The 23,212-nt window shown below is 43.8% G+C and overlaps 1 protein-coding gene across 1 annotated transcript in view; it reads right to left on the bottom strand.

The window, feature by feature from the left end:
- LOC129707109 (uncharacterized) overlaps positions 1–23,212 on the bottom strand; it is a 58,260-nt gene that overhangs the window by 29,302 nt on the left and 5,746 nt on the right. The window contains exons 8-30 of the mRNA XM_055651899.1: positions 22,746–22,936; positions 21,398–21,485; positions 20,300–20,420; positions 19,302–19,480; positions 17,938–18,084; positions 17,327–17,454; positions 16,361–16,494; positions 15,467–15,561; positions 15,021–15,180; positions 14,121–14,148; positions 13,565–13,646; positions 12,788–12,955; positions 12,066–12,277; positions 11,475–11,569; positions 11,010–11,122; positions 10,464–10,619; positions 9,610–9,809; positions 5,991–6,079; positions 4,405–4,538; positions 3,249–3,373; positions 1,680–1,851; positions 1,380–1,592; positions 95–265 (exon numbers count right to left, since the gene is read on the bottom strand). Of these exons, the coding sequence (XP_055507874.1) occupies positions 95–265; positions 1,380–1,592; positions 1,680–1,851; positions 3,249–3,373; positions 4,405–4,538; positions 5,991–6,079; positions 9,610–9,809; positions 10,464–10,619; positions 11,010–11,122; positions 11,475–11,569; positions 12,066–12,277; positions 12,788–12,955; positions 13,565–13,646; positions 14,121–14,148; positions 15,021–15,180; positions 15,467–15,561; positions 16,361–16,494; positions 17,327–17,454; positions 17,938–18,084; positions 19,302–19,480; positions 20,300–20,420; positions 21,398–21,485; positions 22,746–22,936 (3,201 nt within the window). The remainder of the gene's footprint in view (positions 1–94; positions 266–1,379; positions 1,593–1,679; positions 1,852–3,248; positions 3,374–4,404; positions 4,539–5,990; positions 6,080–9,609; positions 9,810–10,463; positions 10,620–11,009; positions 11,123–11,474; positions 11,570–12,065; positions 12,278–12,787; positions 12,956–13,564; positions 13,647–14,120; positions 14,149–15,020; positions 15,181–15,466; positions 15,562–16,360; positions 16,495–17,326; positions 17,455–17,937; positions 18,085–19,301; positions 19,481–20,299; positions 20,421–21,397; positions 21,486–22,745; positions 22,937–23,212) is intronic.

Here is a 23,212-nt window from a genome sequence, read left to right as displayed (position 1 = left end):
ACAGGTATCAGACAACAGCATTAATGTTGATAACATCTAGACAGTCTGTGAGAAACAGATCACATTTTGTACCCCTGACAATCACATTGCTCACCTGCAGAACACAGATCGTCCGTATAGATTGTGGTGCTGTTTGAATGTCCTGCACAAACCTCGTGTTTGAGATTACATTGATAAATATGTCGGGATTAATACGTCGGAACACATTGCTGGGAATACCGACAATCAGGCTTCCCAGACCCAGCAGTCTATCCGTGTCATTGACCTGGTTAAAAAGTGAAAGACAAATGTCACAAATTGGCCAGGCTATCAAGAATTCATTTTCAAGATTTGTGGCATAATATTGTGATTACCTCCCCCATTCCCCATGTCAGAGAATATGTCGTGAGAAATGACTGAAAATATTGGCTGATCTTCCCACTGCATACACCATTGTAAATTTGCTTGAAGACTAAATGCTCTTGCAGAATAATTTACCTTCTGCATGGGTCTTTATGGTAGGCTGCTCTAGAAGGACAGATCCCATGGGATTCAAGGAAAGGTGGCTGAATGGATAGAAAATTGTCATCATGGACAGAAACAGAGGGTGATGGCGGAAGGTTGCTTTTTAGACTGGAGGTCTGTGACTAGTGGTGTGCCTCAGGGTTTGGTGCATCCATTTCCATGATTTGGATGAGAACATACGTGACATGGTTAAGAAGTTCACAGATTAAACAAAAATGGGTGGTATTATCACGAGTGAAGATGGTTGTCAAAAATTGCAGCAGGATCTTGATGGGTTGGGTAGATGGGCTGAGGAATGGTTGATGGAATTTAATAGAGAAATGTGAGGTGTTGCTTTCTCGAAGCACTAACATGGACAAAACCTACATAGTGAATGGTAGGGATCTGGAGAGTGTTGCAGAGTAGAGGGATCTAGTAGTACAGATACATATTTCATTGAAAGCGGCATCATAGTTAGATAGGGTGGTCAAAAAGGCTTTTGGCACATTGGCCTTCATCACTCAGAGTATTGAGTAGAAAAGTTCGGAGGTAATGTTGCAGTTGTTGAAGACATTGGTGAGGCGACATTTAGAGTATTGTGTTTATTTTGGGGACCACGTTATAGGAAAGATGTTGTCAAGCTGGAAAGGGTACAGAGAAGATTTACCACTGTATGAAAAGGTGTGATCCTAGGGATGTACAACACACAGAGTCAGACTGCTGTTCTGCATGAATTCAGCTAACCAGACTTCCAGCTGCACTCTATCATTCCACAGTCAGTAACTTTACATGCAGCTCTTTGAAAATTCTTTGCTCAGACACAGATATTAACCTTGTACAGCAAATACACTTTAAGCACCAGAGGCTCTTGAGATATGATTTATTCATTAACTGACCTGAAAGCCGCCTTGTAGGAGCTTGTTTACGATGGAATTAGCTTGGCCAATGTTCCAGCCTGTGACGTTGCTCAGGATTGGCAGGGCTTGCTCCAGAGTGTTCCCATCAATATTGTCAACCTGTGACAGCGACAATCCGACTGCGGTTTGCCCCAAAGTGTTCAAAGTGCTGACTGAAAAGTTGTCGATTTTGCTCACTAAATATACCGCCAGCTGAAAGAGCGAACAGCATTGCATTAACACCGAGCATCTTTCACCACACCTGCTTCAGCAAAGTGTTTTACAGGAAGTATTTCTCACCTGAAGCTGTTCATCTGTTGGACCTACAGCGGGTAAGGTGCCATTGGCAGTTGTGTTTGGAGACACATCAGGCCCACACACTTGGTTGACCTTCTCGATCACAGACAAGATATCCTGTCCACTCAAGGTCTGTGAAGTACCGTCAATGAAGCAAACCAGAGAGTCTGGGAGGCTGCAAGAGATAGATGCCAGTCACACATTGTATGAGCCAATCTTACAGAACTAGAGTTTTCTCTCTCCCTGGAGCTATTCTAGAATTGTTACACAAGCAAACTTTGAAGAATCATCAAGAGACTTTACAGATCATCCCCCAACTTCCATCACAGAGGGCACAGATCTCTAATTAATGTCTAGTTTTATTGTGAAAGAGGAACTAACTACCTTCAGACTTTATAGATACTGCTTGGAAACTGACCCTTCACGAGTTTGCGCCGACCAGTGATCACCCTGTATATAGCACTATCTTACACACGAGGGGCAATTTACAATTTCAGAAGACAATTAACCTACAAACCTGAACATCATTGAGTGTGGGATGAACTGGAGCAACCGGAAAATACCCACGCGGTCACAGGGAGAACGTACAAATTCCATACATACAGCAACCAAGGTCAGGATCAAACCTGGGTCCCTGGCGCTGTGAGACAGCAACTACCACTGCATCACTCTGCCACCCCTTCATGAAAATTAGTATCTTTATATTTCTCAGTTGCTGGTAATTGGATATTTACAGCTTCAAACTCAAAACAATGCAAAGCCTTGAATTGGTGGAAGGAACTCCCTCTCAACAGGCATGAGTAATTGTTTTTAATCCAATATCTCTCGCCATTGTATGTTCGACCTCTTTCAAATTGCTCTTCTGTATTCCCATTGAATACCAGAACTTCTTCAACCAAGTTTCTTCAACCCTTTGTAACCAGACATGTGTGTTTCACACTTGCTCAGTGCCCTGCAAACTTCTTTAACGGTTTCTGGGCACAGTTTCTTCATATTTCTTTCAGATCCACAAAAGATTAGAGTCATTGAGTCATACAGTCACACGACCCAGATACAGGTCCATCAGCCCAAATTTCCCATGTTGACCAACATGTCCCATCTACATTATTCCCATCTGCCTGCATTTGGCCCATATCAGACTGTAGAAGGGTTTCAACCTGAAACATCACCTATTCCTTCTCTCCAGAAAAACACCATCTTCGGTGTGAAAACATTGCCCCTCAGTTTCCTACTACATTTTTCCCTCTCACCTTAAACCAATGTCCTCTGCTTCTTGATTTCCCTACTCTGGAAAAAAGACTACAAATAAGGTGAAAGATTATTGTGGCATAGACTGCAATGCAACGTAACAATCAAACCATATTAAATGGCAGAGGGGTCAACTCTGGGGCTACTGTGTATATTGGTCCACACATCATGAATGGTTCATGGAGGTGACTCACCACCGCCATCTCAGGGGAAACCCGGGATGGTCAAGAGATGTTGTCCACACCCGCAATGCCCCCAGCCTTTTCACAATACAACACTAAACTGCTTCACTCCTGTCAGGGAGAGGTGATGTCAAAGACCTACCTTGAGACATTCACATTAGAGTTGTTTCTGAGCACCAGGTTGAGGTAGAACTTTGAAACTTCGCTGGGTAACATCAGATTTGCCAAGAGTGCCAAGTTTTCAGGGTTTTCAGCAAATCGTTGAATCTGCACAAGGTTGAGAAGAAATACCAAATATTCAACTGGAAGATGCCTTTTAATGACTAATCTTTGAAAGAATGAAAGATTGCTTCATGTTGGTGAAACACACATTGATGGATAACGTGGATTGTATGAAAGCTTCCAAACCACAGATGATGTTTAATAGAATATTGTGTGGTTGCATCAAACTGTAAGCTTATTTTGCACTCCCATCTATTTTCTTATCCAAAGATTTCTGAAATGTGACTGGTTTGTAAGTTCCTGCTTTGTTTGCTACTCCGAACAAGGATTTATACCTCTAGGAGGCTAACACTTAAGTTTGACATATGAGAGACTGCAGATGCTGGAATCCTGAGCAAAATGTAAAGTGCAGAATGAACACGGTGGGTCAGGCAGCATCTGTGGAAGCAAAAGACAGGCGACGTTTCCGTAAGGAATAGGAGCAGAATTAAACTATTTGGTCCATCCAGTCTACTCCACCATTCAATCTGGCTGATCTATTTCCCAACTTCTTCCCATACCCTTTGACACCCTTCCTAAGCAAGAATTTCAGATTAGGATCTTACTTCCAAATTGAATTGATCAGAATTGTCGACTGTCCATTCCCTCCCCAGATGCTGCCTGACCCACTGAGTTCCTACAGCACTTTGTGCTTTGTTAAGATGCTGCTGCAATAGTTCATAAGTTGTAGGAGCAGAATTAGGCCATTTGGCCCATCAAGTCTACTCCACCATTCAATCATGGCTGATCTATCTTCCCCTCCCAACCCCATTCTTCTGCCTTCTCCCCCATAACCCCTGATCAAGAATCTGTCAAGCGCCGCCTTAAAAATATCCATTGACTTGGCCTCCCCAGCCTTCTGTGGCAATGAATTTCACAGATTCACCACTCCCTGACTAAAGAAACTCCTCCTCATCTTCACAGTTATGTTTTTCAAAGTTGATTTCCACAAGTAGCTGGTTGTCCGGACAACTCGATGTTTGACAACAGATTCAGTTTTAACAATCCCAATCAAAAGTTTCAAGGAGAATATGTACCTCAGATTCATTATTGAAGAAGGACAGAAGGTCCACGTTGGATATCTGATTCATGTAAAGCCCCAGATATTGAGCAAACCAGGCAGTGGAGTTCAGGGTAGGATCAGTAACATTATAGCACTTGGGCTTGGGACCTGTAAGAAAAATAATTCCACGTTAATTCTGTATAAAATGAAAAGTCGTGCCCAACATCATTTCCACTATCAAGTAGGAATTGCACTTCCATGACCAACAGCAGGGACAGTTTCTTCCCAGCTGTATCAGGCAACTGAACCATCCTACCGTAACCAGAGGGCAGTCCTGAACTATTATCTACTTCATCGGGGACCCTTGGTCCATCTTTGATCAGACTTTACTGGCTTTACCTTGCACTAAGCGTCATTGTACCTGTACACTGTGAATGGCTCGATTGTAATCATGTATTGGCTTTCCGCTGACTGGTTGGCACGCAACAAAAGCTTTTTACTGTACACGTGACACTAAACTAAACTGAACTGAGAATTATTCCACGTGTTGAATCGTGCATCTGAAACAGGCTGAACAGCCATGCACAGAACACAAACAGACTCAAAACACACTCAAAACCACTGAACTACTGTCTACCTCATTGGTGGCCCTCAGACTGTCCTTCTTCCGACTTTGCTGGCTTGACCTTGCACTAAATGTTATTCCCTAATCATGTATCTGTACATGGTAAATGGCTCGATTTTAATCATGTATTCTCTTTCTGCTGACTGGATAGCAAGCAACAAAAGCTTTTTACTGCACCTCGGTACATACGACAATAAACTAAACTAAAATTAAACTGTCTAACCATCACATACTTTGTTACAGTGAAGCACAGCTTATCTGATTGAACCTCAGGGTGTTGGTGAATCAGGGGTAGAGGGGGGTAAAGGGGGAAGAGCAGGTAGACAGAGTGGAATCTGGTCACCTAATAATATTCCATAATTGGGGACATCGTCTCATTCTCCTCTACATCTCACTGTGGACATTAGACGTTGTCTATGGAACTGTTAGGCTACAATACTGAGAACTATATTCCACATTCTGTATCTTACTTGGTCACATGGTGGCACAACATTAGAGTTGCTGCTTTACATTGCCAGAGATTCGGGTTTGATCCTGACTACGGGTGCTGTCTGTACGGAGTTTGTACAGAATCCACGTGACAGCATGGGTTTTCCCTGGCATGGGTTTGACTGACATCGGGGGGAGAGGGAAGTGCAGGGGAGAGATACGTTTTTTTTGCCTTCCATCACAGCGAGGTGGAGATGCGCTGTGATGGATGTGTGTGTAAATTGTGTTGTGTCTTGGGTCTTTTTTTTCTTGTATGTATGACTGCAGAAACAACATTTCACTTGAGCCTCTATGAGGTTCAAGTGACAAAGAAATTGTATTGTATTGTATTGTATTGGGTGCTCTATTTCCCTTCAACACTGTTCCTAGTGGATAGGATTTGCTGATGGTGGATAAGAAGAAGCCGTTCTTGAACCTGAATCTTATGGTTCACAGGCCATCTTTGACTACGGCGGGTCATAACAACTCCACCTCTGGAGCTTTTCAACAAGAAAGCGCAACGTCACCTTGCAGGAGATAAGCTTTGATGCCATCATAGATTTCCCTCTGTTTGTCTGCAGTCAGTTCATGGTAGGGCTTATTCAACGTTCTTACACTAAAGGAGAAATTCAAGAAATTTAATAACATTTAGAATATCAATATCAATCAATATCAATATTTTATTACATGTCATTTGAACCTCAGTGAGGCTCAAACGAAACTCCGTTTCCACAGCCATACAAACAAAGATAATATGCTACAGACATACACACAATTCAATTTACAGAAACATCCATCACAGTGAACCCACTTTTAGGCCGCGCGGGGCGATGTACCCGGTCTAAATGTCACAAAGTTGGAGCATCATCATCAGATTGACTACAGTTACTAAAGAAAACAATTTAAATCACGACAATAGAACTTAAAGTGTAGCACCATACAATCAAATGGTGATTGTATAGTGCCTACCAGAGGACCGGGAGAAATTCAGAGTCCAGCAGAGGAGGACAAAGGGCTTAATTAGGAAATGGAAAATAGATTATGAAAGAAAACTGGCAGGGAACATAAAAACTGACTGCAAAAGTTTTTAAAGATATGTGCCAGATAGCAGTAGTTCCTGAGGATTGAAGGGTAGCTAATGTAACCCCACTTTTTTTTAAATGGAGGGAGAGAGAAAACGGGGAATTGCAGACCAGTTAGTCTAACATCGGTAGTGGGGAAAATGCTAGAGTCAGTTATTAAAGATGGGATAGCAGCACATTTGGAAAGTGGTGAAATCATTGGACAAAGTCAGCATGGATTTATGAAAGGTAAATCATGTCTGATGAATCTTATAGAATTTTTTGAGGATGTAACTAGTAGAATGGATAAGGGTGAACCAGTGGATGTGTTATATCTGGACTATATTCAGAAGGATTTCGACAAGGTCCCACATAAGAGATTAGTATGCAAACCTAAGCACACGGTAATGGGGGTTCAGTATTGATGTGGATAGAGAACTGGCTGGCAGACAGGAAACAAAGTGTAGTAGTAAACGGGTCCTTTTCAGAATGGCAGGCAATGACTAGTGGGGTACGGCAAGGCTCAGGGTTGGGACACCAGCTATTTACAATATATATTAATGATTTGGACAAAGGAATTGAATGCAACAAGTTTGCGGATGACACGAAGCTGCAGGGCAGTGTTAGCTGTGAGGAGGATGCTAGGAGGCTGCAAGGTGACTTGGATAGGTTGGGTGAGTGGGCAAATGCATGGCAGATGCAGTATAATGTGGATAAATGTGAGGTTATCCACTTTGGAGGCAAGAACGGGAAAGTAGACTATTATCTGAATGGTGGCTGATTAGGAAAAGGGGAGATGCAACGAGACCTGGGTGTCATGGTACACCAGTCATTGAAAGTAGGCATGCAGGTGCAGCAGGCAGTGAAAACAAATAGTATGTTAGCATTCATAGCAAAATGATTTGAGTATAGGAGCAGGGAGGTTCTACTGCAGTTGTACAGGGCCTTGGTGAGACCATACCTGGAGTATTATGTACAGTTTTGGTCTCCTAATTCTTGCCATAGAGGGAGTACAGAGAAGGTTCACCAAACTGATTCCTGGGATGGCAGGACTTTCATATGAAGAAAGACTGGATAGAATCGGCTTGTACTCGCTAGAGTTTAGAAGATTGAGGGGGGATCTTATAGAAACGTACAAAATTCTTACGGGGTTGGACAGGCTAGATGCAGGAAGATTGTTCCCGATGTTGGGGAAGTCCAGAACAAGGGGTCACAGTTTAGGATAAGGGGGGAAGTCTTTTAGGACCGAGATAAGAAAAACATTTTTCACACGGAGATGTGTGAATCTGTGGAATTCTCTGCCACAGAAGGTAGTTGAGACCAGTTCATTGGCTATATTTAAGAGGGAGTTAGATGTTGCCCTTGTGGCTAAAGGGATCAGGGGGTATGGAGAGAGGGCAGGCACAGGATACTGAGTTGGATGATCAGCCATGATCATATTGAATGGCGGTGCAGGCTCGAAGGGCCGAATGGCCTAATCCTGCACCTTTTTTCTATGTTTCTAAATGGTAACATTCAATCAGTGTTTCGTTACATGTATATGTATGTGGTGAGAGATACTCTATCAGTGCCAAGAATGACTAGGAGCAAAGGAGGATGGAGATAGTGGTGGACATAGCCTGGTCCATCACAGGTATTGATCTCTCCACCATTGAATAGATCTACAGGATGCATTGCCTCAAGAGGGCAGCCAATGTCAAAGACCCACACCATCCCAGCCACGCTCTCATCTCACTGCTGCTGTCGGTAAGATGCATGGTCCAGAGAACGATAAGATACAGGTTCAAGAACAACCTCTTCTCATCAACCATTAGGCTCTTGAACCAAACCACACAAACCTAACCGCGACCCTGTCCCAGCATCAAACTACTAAGGATTTTGTATAAAATTGCTCAATTAGAGCCTGGCTATCTAGTCTAAATATTGATATGGTCATAAGTGATAGGACAGAATCAGGCCATTCAGACCATCAAGTCTACTATACCATTCAATCATGGCTGATCTATCTCTCCCTCCTAACCTCAATTTACCATCTTCTCCCTATAACCCCTGACACTCAAACTAATCAAGAATCTATCTATCTCCATCTTAAAAATATCCATTGATTTGGCCTCCACAGCCTTCTAAGGCAAAGAATTCCCCAGATTCACCAATCTCTGACTAAAGTAATTCCTCCTCATCTTCCTAAAGGAATGTCCTTTAATTCTGAGTCTATGACCACTAGTCCTCGACTCTCTAACTGGTGGAAACATCCTCTCCACATCTGTGATCCGTGGATGATCACGGGTTGATCTGTGATAATTTGTTTTATTATGATTTATTATATATTTAGTTGTTTTGTTCTTGCATTAATATGGATGTTTTCTCTACATTCCTCTCTCTCATTCGATGATATGTAACACATTCAGTAACTAAGACATGAGATAGACACAAAATGCTGGAGTAACTCAGGCGGACAGGCAGCATCTCTGGATAGAAGGAATGGGTTACGTTCCTGGTCGAGACCCTTCTTCTGACATTTTGGGTAGAGACCCTTCTTTGAAACCCGAAACGTCACCCATTCCTTCCATCCAGAGATGGAATACTTTATTGTCACATGTGACAAGACACAGTGAAATATTTTGCTGGTATATCCAATGTATACAAATAGCAGCCACCTACAGCAATGACAAATTGACAAAGCACGTCGGCTCCTCCTTTTGTCCTCCCCCCTCCCCTCATGGTGGTCCCCCCTTGCCAGGTTCTCCATTGTTCTTCTCCCTCCCTCATGGTGGTCCCTCCACACTCTCTCATTGGCCGTTGACCACGAGGTCTTAGTGCCGCCGCCGCAAGATCTCACCGCCGCCGCGAGATCTCACCGCAGCCGACACCTCACTTCACGTGTCCGCACCAACTTCTCCACGCGCTGCCGTCCTCTCCCGAAGCCTCCGTGGTGCTGACCCGGGCCCAAACTGTGGCCCCCTCCGACACGCGTGGCCAGGCAAGCTCCTCATGCCGACCCGTGAGACCATGGCCGGGCTCCGACCCGGGCTTCATCGTGACCAACCGTGGAATATACATTCAACGTACGTGTGATTGTACTTACATTTTGCGGTAGGAAAGACAGTCGATCCTCAGGCTGTTGTTAGAAGCCAAAAGGGCAGAGGTGATGAATGGTAGATATGGAGTTAGTCTGAACTGAAGCCATTGATCCACCTGGGTGACATTGAGCACAGGCAGACTGCTGGTGAACAGAGGCCACACACTCTGCAGGATCGCAGCTCGGTCAGCAGCTGAGAGTTTACTCTGGCGAAGGAGGAGGAAACAGGCTTCTGTTAAAATTATACATCTTAAATTTAACAGAATGATGTGACACCCAAAGCTTTTGGCTTCTGTAAATTGTCCCCAGTGTGTAGGATAGAACTGGTGACCAGGTGATCGTTGGTCGGCACAGGCTCGGTGGGCCTGTTTCCACTCTGTATCTCTCAAACTAAAACTAAAGGATCAATCCTGACCTCGGGTGTTGTCCGAGTGGAGTTTGCACATTCTCCCTGCGACAACATGGGTTTCCTATGGTGGTTCGGTTTTCACCCACATCCCAATGACCTGCGGGTTTGCAGGTTAATTAGCCTCAGATAAATTGCCCCTCCTATGTAGGGAGCGTGAACGGGTGATGAATGGTCGGCATGGACTTGGTGGGCCAAAGGGCCTGTTTCCATGCTGTGTCTATAAAACAAACACATCTCGTAAACTCTACAAATTCTCCTCCACAAACACTGTGTGCTAACAGTCAAAGCCTCCACACTCAGGGCCAGTCATATCATTATTCCTTCTGCGTGTGAAGCACTGTACCAAATACAAGGGCCACAAATCACTTAAGGTGTCCCTATCTGTTTGGAAGCCCCCCCGTTATCAACAGTGCATCGTACGGTAGGAAACATAAAAACAGCTGCTGCTCACATCTTGGGTTCTTTCATTGAATCCGTCCACGAATGCAGCCAGTTTGTGAATGGGTTGGACATGGACTAACACTCTGGTCAGGATCTGGTTGTCATCAATGAATCCAGGCATGCTCAACACATCAGCCAAGTCACGGGGATCGGTAACATTGATCACCTGTAACAATAAGAGTGACAATTTTACCTCCATGACCAGTAATAATCCACACATCGCACCTGGACACAGGTTCAATTTCCCTGTAAATGTAACGGAAAGCATCAGTGCTGTTAATAGACACAGAAAGCTGGAGTAACTCAGTGGGACAGGCAGCCTCTCTGGAGAGAAGGAATGGGTGTTGATCCTTCGGTTGCCATCCTTCTTCAGATCCGAAATGTCGCCCATCATTTTTCTCCAGAGATGCTGACTATCCCACTGAGTTACACTAGCATCTTGTATCTATCTTTGGTGTAAACCAGCATCTGCAGTTCCCTCCTACACATCAGTACAGTTAATATTGTCTCAAAGATAAATTAACAATCACTCATGCTTGCATAATTTTGCTTTTACCTCAGGAGTCAGGAAAAATGCATTCGTCAGATTGAGCAAACCAGCAAAACTTTGGAAATAGTTTTTCACGTAGATGGTAACGCTGCCATTTTCAAAACAACGCAATGGGAATGCTGAGAGGAAAGAAAATAAATATGATCCGTTTGACTAAAATTATACTTTATTCATTGTAAATGTTTTGTTTAGTTTACAGATACAGCGCGGAAACAGGCCCTTCGGCCCAATGAGTCCGCGTCATCCAGTGATCCCCACGCTATCCTCCAGTACAGTCCGCACCAGTAGTCAGGATCGAACCCGTGTCTCTAGCGCTGTAAGACAGCAACTCTACCACTGTGCCACCATGTGGCCTAAACATCTGGAAGCTAAATTATGCCACAGACTAACAACGACGGTGAAATAATGGGGCATTAAGAATTACAAGTCAATTTCTCTTTCTTATCATTTACAAATGTCTTTCCATCTTACCTGTGTTGTTGAGGTAACCAAAGATCCATTGTCTCAGCACAGTTTCCCGTGTTACACGTGGCATTTCAACAAATCCATAATTCAGGCCATTTAAGCTAAACAAATAGATATTTATGTCATTATTGGTTGTGCACCAGATCAATAGTAACCTTTCAATTGATGAGAACAAATTTAGGATCTTTCCCAAATGATGCCTCAAACTTCAGCTAACTGAAAGGTAGTTTTACCATAAAGATTGCCTGTGTAATAATGTTAAAAAACTCTGACAAAGATTAGTTTCAACATACCCTGCAAATGTTCCTGAGCTTAGCTCATCTTCCTTTTTTGTTTCTCACCGCCTCTCATCTTTAGAGGATCGGCTTTTCACTGAAAAATAACCCTGAAGACAACCTGCGGCTTTGCAGACTTGTGTAAAAGGTACCCTGGTGATTGAATTGCTGTTGAATCTTGGAATGACCCTTGCCTGTGTAAGGCACTGTGTACTGGGTGGTTCTCCATGGCAGTGAACAAGTTAAATTGCCCTCCGCATGGTCTACTTCCTCAATGCAACATGCAGCAACAGATGATTGTAAAAGAGAGGTGTCCACTCACACTGCTCGGTAACCTTCACAGCTGATGTCTCTTCTCAGCAACGACATCAGCACCGACTGGGAAATGCCAGCAATGAACGGCCGGAATTGCTCCTGGAACCACTTCCTCAGGAAGGCGGGACTGGCCAAGTTGTCCCTGGTCCTCACCACCTCCCACAAGGCATTCAGAAACGTTGTTTTTGTCATCAGGGGAATTAATGTTGTGTTCCGTGTCTGAAACAAACCACACACGTCAGCAGTGGACACAGAGATTCCTTTGTAGATATGACATCACACTTTTCATTAGTTCAGAATTCCTACCAGGAGCAGAATTAAGCCATTCGGCCCATCAAGTCTACTCAGCCATTCAATCATGGCTGATCTATCTTTCCCTCTCAATCCCATTCTGGTGTCTTTCCTGCTCCCCATAACTCCTGACACCCAAACTAATCAAGCATCTGTCAATGTCCTCCTTAAAAATACCCAATGACTGTGGCAATGAATTCCACCATCTGACGAAAGATTTTAATACATTTATTGCCAACTAGAGGTTAATAGCACAGGTGGAATCTCTTGGATGAGAACAGATTGAATGTTCCTCACTGTGGTCACTCTCCACATCCCCTCCATCGAAGCCTTTCACTATTTGGTTTACAAGGTGTTGATTGTGTATTTTGAACCATACCAAAGATTCTTACCGCATCACTGAAAATGGTTCCTAAGTTGCCTCCCTAGATGAATTACCTTGTTGTTGAACATGTCCAGGGCCTCCATCAATTTGGTTCTGTTGAGCTTCTGAATGAAAACAGTCAGGGCCGTTTCATCCGATCTGTTCAGAGGCTTCAGGCCAGTGAAGCACTGGAACACCTTTGACAAGAGGTTACTGCTTAAACCTAAAAGCAGCAGCTCAGGCTGCAGAGGAAAATAAGTTGCCTTAGATTATAACATCCCAGAATATTGCGTTCACTAACAACGATGAGCAATAGTTCACTAAACAGCAATTCAAAGCACAGCAGTTAAAGGGTGTCACGGAAGTCAGACACATGCAGTCTTAATACATTTAACATTATTATGGTGATCTAAAAGAGGTGTACAAAATCACAAGAGGAATAGATCTGGTGGATGCACAGAGTTTCTTGCCCAGAGCAGCAGAATTGAGAATCAGAGGACATTGGTTTAAGGTGAAGGGGGAAAAGATTTAATAGGAACGTAAGAGGTAACTTTTTCACATAAAGAGTGGTGGGTGTATGGAACCAGCTGCCAGAGGAGGTAGTTTGAGACAGCGACTATTCCAATGTTTAACAAACATTTAGTCAGGTACATGGATAGGATAAGGTTTAGAGGTATATGGGACAAATGCAGGCTGCTGGGAATATTGTAGATGGGACATGTTGGTCGGTGTGGGCAAGTTGGACCGATGGGTCTGTTTCCACGCTGTGTGACTTTATGACCATGACTATTATTTAAGTGCAAGCTGCCATTGACGTATATGTGTGAGATTCTAGTCATGACACTGCTTACCTCTGCACATGCAAACTGTGTGATATTGAAGTTGCATAGTTGGCTTGCATTAACTGCAGTCAGGAAATCATTCAAAGCCGAACTGTGCAAAGAGAATTAAAAGCACTTTCAGAGATGGAGATTGGTTGAGAAACAAACAACAAAGCAACCTATTTTTATTGCTCATAGGGGGACATAATTAAAAAATTAACCTTTTATTTCATGTCATCTACCATTCCCAAGTGAGGCATAACAGTAATTGGGCACCACTAATGATAGATGTACAATAGACACAAAGTGCTGGAGTACCGCAGCGGGTTAGGCAGCAGCTCTGGAGAAAATGGATGAGTGGCGTTTCTTCTAGAGAAGGGTCCCGCCCTGAAATGTCACTGGTCCTTTTTCTCCAGGGATGCAGCCTGACTCGCTGTGTTACTCCAGCACTTTGAGCCTATGTTTAACATAAACCAGCATCTACAGTTCCTTGTTTCTCCACAATGACAGATGAAGTCAGACACTAACAAGTTAACAGTGTGTCATGGGGGGTACGATAGAAAAGGCATTCAAATCAAATTCTTACCTGTTCACACTGCCGCACAATCTTCCTTCTGTTTGAGAAAGTAGAAGTAGTTAATAACAGATTTGAATTATAACACTTGGATTAACTAGAGTAAATCACTGGGAGAACGTACAAACTCCGTACAGTCAGCACCAGTAGTCAGGATAGAGCCCGGGTCTCTGGCGCTGTAAGGCAGCAACTCTACCACTGTGCCACCATGTGGCCTAAACATCTGGAAGCTAAATGAGGCCACAGACTATCAACGACGGTGAAATATTAACAGAGGTGTACAAAATCACAAGAGGAATAGATCGGGTGGTTTCACAGAGTTTCTTGCCCAGAGCAGGGGAATTGAAAATCAGAGGACATTGGTTTAAGGTGAAGGGGGAAAAGATTTAATAGGAACCTAAGAGGTAACTTTTTCACATAAAGAGTGGTGGGTGTATGGAACCAGCTGCTAGAGGAGGTATTTTGAGGCAGGTACTATTCCAATGTTTAAAAAACATTTAGTCAGGTACATGGATAGTATAAGGTTTAGAGGTATATGGGACAATATATTATTGTTGCAAAGTAGTACTGATAATGTTTTATTATTCTTCATAAGTTCATCAGCTATCGGAGCACAATTAAGTTATTCGGCCCATCAGGTCTACTCTGTCATTCAATCATGGCTGATCTATCTTTCCCTTTCAACCCCATTCTCCTGCCTTTTCCCAATAATCCCCAACACCCGTACTAATCAGTAATACTTCAATATCCGTCTTAAAAATACCCATTGACCTGGCCTCCACAGCCTTCTGTGGCAGTGAATTACACAGTTTCACCACCCCGACTCAGTAAATTCCTCCACATCTCCTTCCACCCGCATTTGATAACATGTACTCACTGCAAGTGTCTTCTGCTGTTGTGGAAACAAGTTACCTGTTGAATTATCTGGAATACCGCCCTTCAACCCAAGCTTGCGGACTTCAGACTCAATGTTTGAGGCCACCCAAACCACCACAACCGTTTCATTCACACCATTCCGGAGAGCTTGGAGGTTAAACCCGAGCAGGTCGATGATGTTCTGGGCGGTCAGATTCTGAGATAGAAACACAATTCACGAATGAGCAAAACAGGCGAGATATCGCACCTCATCAGGACTAATATCATCAGTTCATATAGGGTTCATGGTTTTCTCGTTCATTAAGTTTTCAGACAAGTCAGCTGTAAATGTGTGTGACCACAATGACATGTTGGTAATCAGTGGCAGTATTTCATGATCAGAGGGTGTGAAGGCGATGGGCTGTGAGAGAGGATGTGAAGTAAAGGAACTGAACGCGTTGCAATACTTAAGCAGACAGAGGCTTGTCACCGACAATTTGTACCTGCACTTCTTTGGGATTCAAATTCTTGAAGATTCCAAACTCCATGTTGACTTTATTAATTGCAAGAAACTTCAAGTCATCAGTTGTGGCACCGCCTGGAGGAAGCAGAGACATTTCTCAGATGAATGCTGCAGTTCTGCACATTCACACAGCCTGGGGCAGCTCCAGCCAAGACCGCAAGAAATTGCAGAGACTTATGGACACAGCCCAGACCATCACACAACCCAACCTCTCTTCCAGTGACTCCATCTACACCTCACACTGCAAGGCCAGCAGCATAATCAAGGCCTAGTCTCACCCTGATCACTCCCTCTTCTCCCCACTCCCATCAGGGAAGAGGTACACAAGCATGCAAGAATTTACACCCAGATTCAGGGGCAGTTTCTTCCCAGATATCATCAGGTGCCTGAACCATCGTATCAAGAACTAGAGAATGGTCCTAAGCTACCATCTACCTCATTGGAAACCCTCGGGCTATCTATAATCGGACTTTACTGGACTTTATCTTGCACTACACGTTATTTCCTTTATTCTGTGTCTGCACACTGTGGATGGTTCGAGTCTATTCGTGTATACTCTTTTCGCTGTCTGGAAACACACGATAAATTACTTTACACTGTACCTCGATACATGTGACACCAACCTAGATGTGATGAAATGAAACTAAATAAACTCATCTAAATTAAACCAAACCAATCTATCAGATTGGATTGGATGCAAAGCAAAGCTTTTCACTGTATCTCGGTGCATCTTAATCTATGAGTAACCCAGATCTGAATTGGAAAAGCCCAGTCACCGTGGATCCCATGCATATTAATATTTTGGATAAGCGACCATGAGACCACCATCAAAATCAGACACAGAAGGAGTAAAATAAAACTTTGATTTACTTACCAATATACGCCTTGATCAGTTGATAGTATGTGATGGGGTTCTTTTGCTCAGGTTTCAGTGCCAGGAGGGCCTGATTGTAAAGGAGGTTTTTGACCGACTGAGGACAAGAAGAAAACTCCAGAGCCCCGGCGTCCCTGTGGGAGTAAGATTACATCGTCAGTCTCGGTTTGTGTTTCAACCATTGCACCAGGTTAGGGACTTGCAAAACTAGTGTGGACTAGAGTGATCGGTGATGGGCTTGGACACGGTGGGCCGAAGGGCCTGCTTCCATGCTGTGTGTTTCACTCAATCAACCACACGGTGGCACAGCGGTACAGTTGCTGTCTCAGAGCGCCAGAGACCCGGGCTCGATCGTGACTACGGGTGCTGTCTGTATGGAGTTTGTACATTGGACTGGGACTGAAGGGTAGCCAATGTAACACACTTTTTTAGAAAGGAGGGAGAGAGAAAACAGGGAATTATAAATAGACCAGTTAGCCTTGCATCAGGAGTGGGGAAGATGCTCGAGTTGATCATTAAAGATGTTATAACAGCGCATTTGGAAAGCAGTGACAGGATCGGACAAAGTCAGCATGGATTTATGAAGGGGAAATCATGCTTGACTACTCTTCTGGAATTGAGGATTCTGATTTTGAGGATGTAACAAGTAGAATGGATCAGAGTCAGTGGATGTGGTGCATCTGGAGTTTCAAAAATACTCTGACAAGGTCCCACACAAGTGGGCAAAATTAGAGCACATGGTATTAGAGGTTGGGTATTGACATAGATGGAGAACTGGTTGGCAGACAGGAAACAAAGAGTAGGAATTAACGGGTCCTTTTCAGGATGGTAGGCAGCTAGGCTCAATGCTGGGATCCCAGTTATTTACAATAGAGATTAACGATCTAGACGAGGGGATTAAATGTAACATCTCCAAGTTTGCAGATGACACAAAGCATCAATCAAGCTCTGAGCTGTGACACTCACGTCAGATTTGAAATGTTCACCAGCTGCTCTCTGTCCAGAATGCACAAGTTGCCTCCACCAACAGCTTTCAAAGAGACTGCATTAAGAACATCATTGAACCGGAGGTATCTTGTAATGATGGCTTTAACCTGTAGAAATACATTTGGAGAACACAAAATAAATTCCAAACAGCTCTGTGATGTTGGGTTTATTCTAAATTTAATATGGAATAAGATCAAAATAACTTTTGTGAAGAAATTATAAATTCATAAGATCTTGGAGCAGAACTAAGCCATTCAGCCTATCAAGTCTACTTCGCCATTCAATCATATCTAATCTATCTATCCTCCTTAATCCCACTCTCCTGCCTTCTCCCCATAACCCCTGACACCCGTACTAATCGAGAATCTGTCAATATCCACCTTACAATGACTTGGCCTCCACAACCATCTGAGGCAATGAATTCCAAGTTCCGCACCCTCTGATTAAAGAAATCATCTCCGTTCCAAAGGTACGTCTTTTTATTCTATGCCTCTGGTCCTAGACTCGCCCACTAGTGGAAGCATCCTCTTCACATTCACTCTATCCACACCTATCACAATTCGGTAAGTTTACAATGCTGGTGTCAGTACCGTTATGTTTTCCTGCTCTCGCCTCAATAATGCAGAAAGTGTCTCCACTCGAGTGATATTCCAGCTGTTGATTTCTGTTACATTGAACACGATGGAGATGTTGCCCAATAGTTGTAGCTGGTTTTCTGGGAGGCCACTGGAATAAATCTGTATGGAAATATCAACAACGTTAGCCTTCATTTTACTTGTTAAGATTCTGCTGCAAATTCTGCTTTAGTTTGAAATGCCGAGCTACAATGTGATTCCACTTCTCTTCGTTCCACCTTGAAGTTACCACCCTATGTGGTTCCCCCACCCCCCCCCCCCCCCCGAAAGATTTGGAACAGATACGCCAGCAAGTTTCACATGACTACCTGTCAAACCCTCATGGTGGAGCGATGATGGGAGAACCTTGGAACTGAGCAAGTTCTGTATTGTTGGAGGTGCTGAAAGTTTGGACGGAACATTAAATTGAAGCCTTTCCTGCCTGTTCGAATTTGGTTAAAATCCCATTATTTCCATTGGAGATACAGTGCAGAAACTGGCCCATTGGCCCACCATGTCACAAGCACTATCCTACACACACACAAGGACAATTTACAATTTTTACCGAACCCAATTAACATACAAACTTGCACGTCTTGGAGTGTGGGAGGAAACCGGAGCTATCAGAGAAAACCCATGCGGTCATGGGGAGAACATACAAATTCTGTACAGACAGCACCCGTAGTCACGATTGAACCCGGATCTGTGGCGTTGTAAGGCAGCAACTCTGAACAACCCCTATTGACTCTATTTGACAAAGAATAAATGGCAGTACCAAGTTCCTGGACAATTTGTATTCAGGGTGAAAATCATTGACACAAACTACATGGTTTTTATCTCCTTTTATTAGGGATATCTTCTATTTGGTGATCATAAGACCAAATGACATAGGAGCAGAATTAGGCCATTCAGTCCATCGAGTCTACTACATCATTCAATCAGCTGATTTATTTGTGATATCTTCTATCACAAAGTGGCAGGGGCAGCATGGTGGTGCAGCGGTAGAGTTGCTGCCTTACAGCGCTTTCAGTGACCCAGGTTCGATCCTGACAATGGGTGCTGTCTGTACGGAGTTTGCATGTTGTCCCCGTGACCTGCGTGGGTTTTCTCCGAGATATTCGGTTTCCTCTCACAATCCAAAGACGTACAAGGTTTACAGGTTAATTGGCATTGTATAAATGTATACATTGTCCCCAGTGTGTGTAGGGCAGAGTTAATATGCGGGGATCTCTGGTCGGCGCGGACTCGGTGGGCCGAAGAGCCTGTTTCCGCGCTGTATCTCTGAACTAATCTAACTTAGTGTGTGATTCATCCTCTGTCCTTACACAGAGATTACATACCTGTAGAAGTCTCATTTTCAGCATTTTCAGCTGAGTTTGACCAAAGGCAAGAGATCCCAGTTGGAGAACATTATCTTTCAGCACAGCATCACTCAAACAAAGGTCCAACTGGGCTGCATTGTAGATTGCAGGCGTCAGGTCATTGATGTCCTCAGGAGCTATCACTCCCACTGTACAGGCTGCAAATACAAACCTCTGTTAGTTGATGGAGATGCAGGAAAGGCAGATTAACGTTGTGGGTTAAGGGGTTTTCAGATGTGATAGAGGGGGTTAAAAAGGAGTGGTGGTAACGATATGGGTTCAATACATAACTACAGATGTAGGAAGAGATAATCTATTGAAAGGATCATTAAATGACCTGATACACCATCCACTACCCTCAACATTCATTGCCTCTATCTCCGGCACACCGTAACTGCCCAGTGCACCCTGACAACATGCATGAAGAAACAGGCCACGGTTCTTTAGTCCGCACCTCCTAACCTTCACCGCCAAGCAAGGTGAGGGCAACAGGTGTATGGGAACGTCAACCCATGTGAATACCCCTCCTAGCTGCACCCTCCCCAGCCAGGATATATGTAACTGACCTTCATCACTGCTGGATCTGAAAGCTGCAACTCCCTATCCAACATTACCCTTAACATTATACTTGAGGGCGGCACGTTTATGCCGCTGTAGTGTTGCTGCCTCACAGCACAAGAGACCCAGTTCGATCCTCACTACGGGTGTCCGTACATTCTCCCCGTGATCAGTGTGGATTTACATTGGGATCTTCGGTTTCCTCCCACACTCCAAAGACGTGCAGGTTTATAGGTGAATTGGCTTAGTAAAATTGTAATTTGTCCCCGATGTGTGTAGGATAGTGTTAGTGTGCGGGGATCGTTGGTCAGTGCGGACTCGGTGGGCCTTTGTTTGCAGATTATCAACCCAGGAACACATTAATACACCACTCTTCCCCAACACCAATTATTCAACACATGCTTATACTGATGACATACTTGCAGTATTGTTCGACCTTTCTCCTAACTTGAGCCGCTCAATAAATCTCAACACTTCTTCACGAGGTTGTGTTTTTTTGATTGCCTTGATAAATCTTGGCAGAGCTGCATCAAGGGTTGGCTGCATGGGGGAAGTAGAAAAGTTGAAGGATGACGTTAAACACATTGTTAATTATACATCTCTGCCTGAGAAAATATCATGCATGAATGAAAACAGTTGGCATTTTGGTATCAATCCCTCTGCTTAACAATCCAACATCCGTCTGAATCTCAATTAAAGTGCTGACAAAGTCTTGGGGCAAGGCGGAACTAGGCGTGAGCTGGCGACATTGGACATGAGGAACAAGGGCCCGTAGGAGGGTGAACCGCAGTAATGCCTCCAGCGCCTTCAAGGTCGACTGCGAGAGGCGCTCCCGGGACACAAAGATGGCCGGACAAGTAGAGGAGAGGGATATCGGTTCGCAGGAACTGCTCCAGCACATTGAGCCCGCGGGCCATCTGGACTTTGGAAATGGTGCCATAACACGGCGGTGCCTGCGTGTGTCATATATGCAAAAATAATTTCACTGTGCAGTTGCAAACGTGATAAATAAAGCACCATTGAACCATTGAAATATGTTGGAACAAGAGGATTACAAGTACAAGCAGCACAGCATCTCACCATCCCAACTTGGTAATAGACCAAGCTGAACATCACCAAACCGTGATGATAGAGAACACGGAGCAGAGGCCTAGGACACTGGCTGAACTGCTGGTGGGAGCTGACAGAGGATCACCAGGGTGCTGGAACCAGATCAAAGTTGAAGACTCGGGGCAAGGAAAGAGGATGAGATGGGAGGATATTGGTCTTGTGGTGGTGGAGGTAGGGGTGGGGAGGGCAAGGCAGGCACGGCCAATGTGGTCAAAGGGAAGAGAAATCCCCTAAATGAGATTTCAATCACAAGGAGAGGGTTGGCAGCACATAATGAACCATGGATTCTTCAGTCATTCCTATGTTCAAGTTTAACTCTACATTCTATTAGTCTAAACAAGGAATTCAAAGAAGTACAATTTCTCCAACTTGTCAACTTGAATGAAATTTGTGTCGGTAAAGCGTACCCTGTCGATTTCACTCCATGTGTCAGTCAAGGCCAAACAAAGATTTCCAATGCTTTGTATCGTAGACGAGGACCAGGATGAAGGAACACTGCAGACAAATGAAAATATCTCAGAGTTAATGAAGCATTGCTGTAAGTGGTAGCATAGTAATCCAAACCTTCGTGCTCTCAAGGTTCAACAGGAACATATCTAAGACCACACAGTGGCGTATCTAGTGGAGTCGCTGTGTCACAGCACCAGAGACCCAGTTTCATTCCTGCTCTTGGGTGCTGTCAGGGTGGAGTTTGCACCCGTGTTCGGGTGTTCCTCCTTTCTCGCCATATCCACAATGGCATGAGATTTGGCAGGTTAATTGGTGACTGTAAATTACCCCCAGTGTGCAAAATCTGGTGGGGGAATTAATAGCAATATGCAGAAAATAAAGTGGGATTAGAATAGTGGAGGATGAGTGTAGATGGGTGCATAGAGACCATGGACCAAAGGTCCTTTTTTCCACTTCTCTATCTGTCTCTACTCTGCAATGAAAATCCTTTCAAGATATACCCATGAGATTTAGTTACTAATCTGAGTGAGTTTGATCTCCAAAATTAAAAACACAAAAAATCTCTCTCTGTAAATGATTCCCAAATAATCAATTAGTCTGCAATAGACCCAGCCACAGGGTAAGGATGTTCATCGCACAGGAATGTTTTGGGCAAGCATATGTTGACCATGGATTTTGTTATAGAGTAATACGGCATGGAAACAGGCCCTTCAGCCCAACTTGCCTATACTAACCAACATGTTCCATTACACAAGTCCCACCTACCTGCCTTTGGCCCATATCCCTCTAAACAGTCCTATCCATGTACCTGTCTAATGCTTCTTAAACGATAGTCCCTGCCTTAACGTCTTCATCCGGCAGCTCGTTCCATACATCCTTTGCCCAAAAAGTTACCCCTCAAGTTCCTATTAAGTCTTTCCCCCCTTCACCTTGAACCTATGGCCTCTGGTTCTCAATTTCCACACTCTGGGCAAGGGACACTGTGCATTCAATCTATTCCTCTCAAGATTTTATAGACCTCTATCAGATCACCCCTCATCCTTCTATGCTCCAGGGAATGCCTGCTCAACCTCTCTCTATAGCTCAGACAGTGCAGTACTGGCAACATCCTTGTAATCAGGCAACTAAATGTGTTGTTATTTCAAGTCACCTGCTTCCACTGGATTGTAGATAGAATCTGTACGTTCTTCTTCTTAGAAATTCCTATCAGGAACTCCTTTATGACGTAGTGAAACATCAACTACGGAAACTTTTTTTCTTCTTAGATGTGATCTGTATTGTAAAGGATGAGCATTTCACACTCACCCATATCTGCTTTTTCCATTTCTGAGGAGAATTTCAATTGCAATCTTCTGATCTTCTTGATAGGTGCCACATTTTTTTAATTCGTCCAGAATTGTTATATCAGATGCCAGGATTGCATATCCATCAAGTTCACAGACCAATCGACCGAATGTGGTCACACTCTCCTTCGTCAGCTTGTTGCCAGTAATTCCCTAGATTTTTGTCAAATGGTTAACATTAATTCTGCATCATTTCACTGTGATGCAACTCAGTTAAAACTTTCTCATTGTTAAGATGGCTCTTGTTGTGTAGACTAATAATGCCACAATATATCAGCATATCAAGAACATGTTACATTTTTAGACACAAAAAGCTAGAGTAACTCAGAGGGTCAGGCAGCATATCTGGAGAAAAGGAATAGGTGACGTTTCGGGTTGAGATCCTTCTTCAGACTCGACCCGTAACTTCCTTTGGTTTAAACCAGCACC

Source organism: Leucoraja erinacea, chromosome 20 (genome assembly GCF_028641065.1).
Source record: "Leucoraja erinacea ecotype New England chromosome 20, Leri_hhj_1, whole genome shotgun sequence".
Classification (NCBI taxonomy): Eukaryota; Metazoa; Chordata; class Chondrichthyes; order Rajiformes; family Rajidae; genus Leucoraja; species Leucoraja erinaceus.
This window is presented reverse-complemented; position numbering and strand designations above follow the sequence as displayed.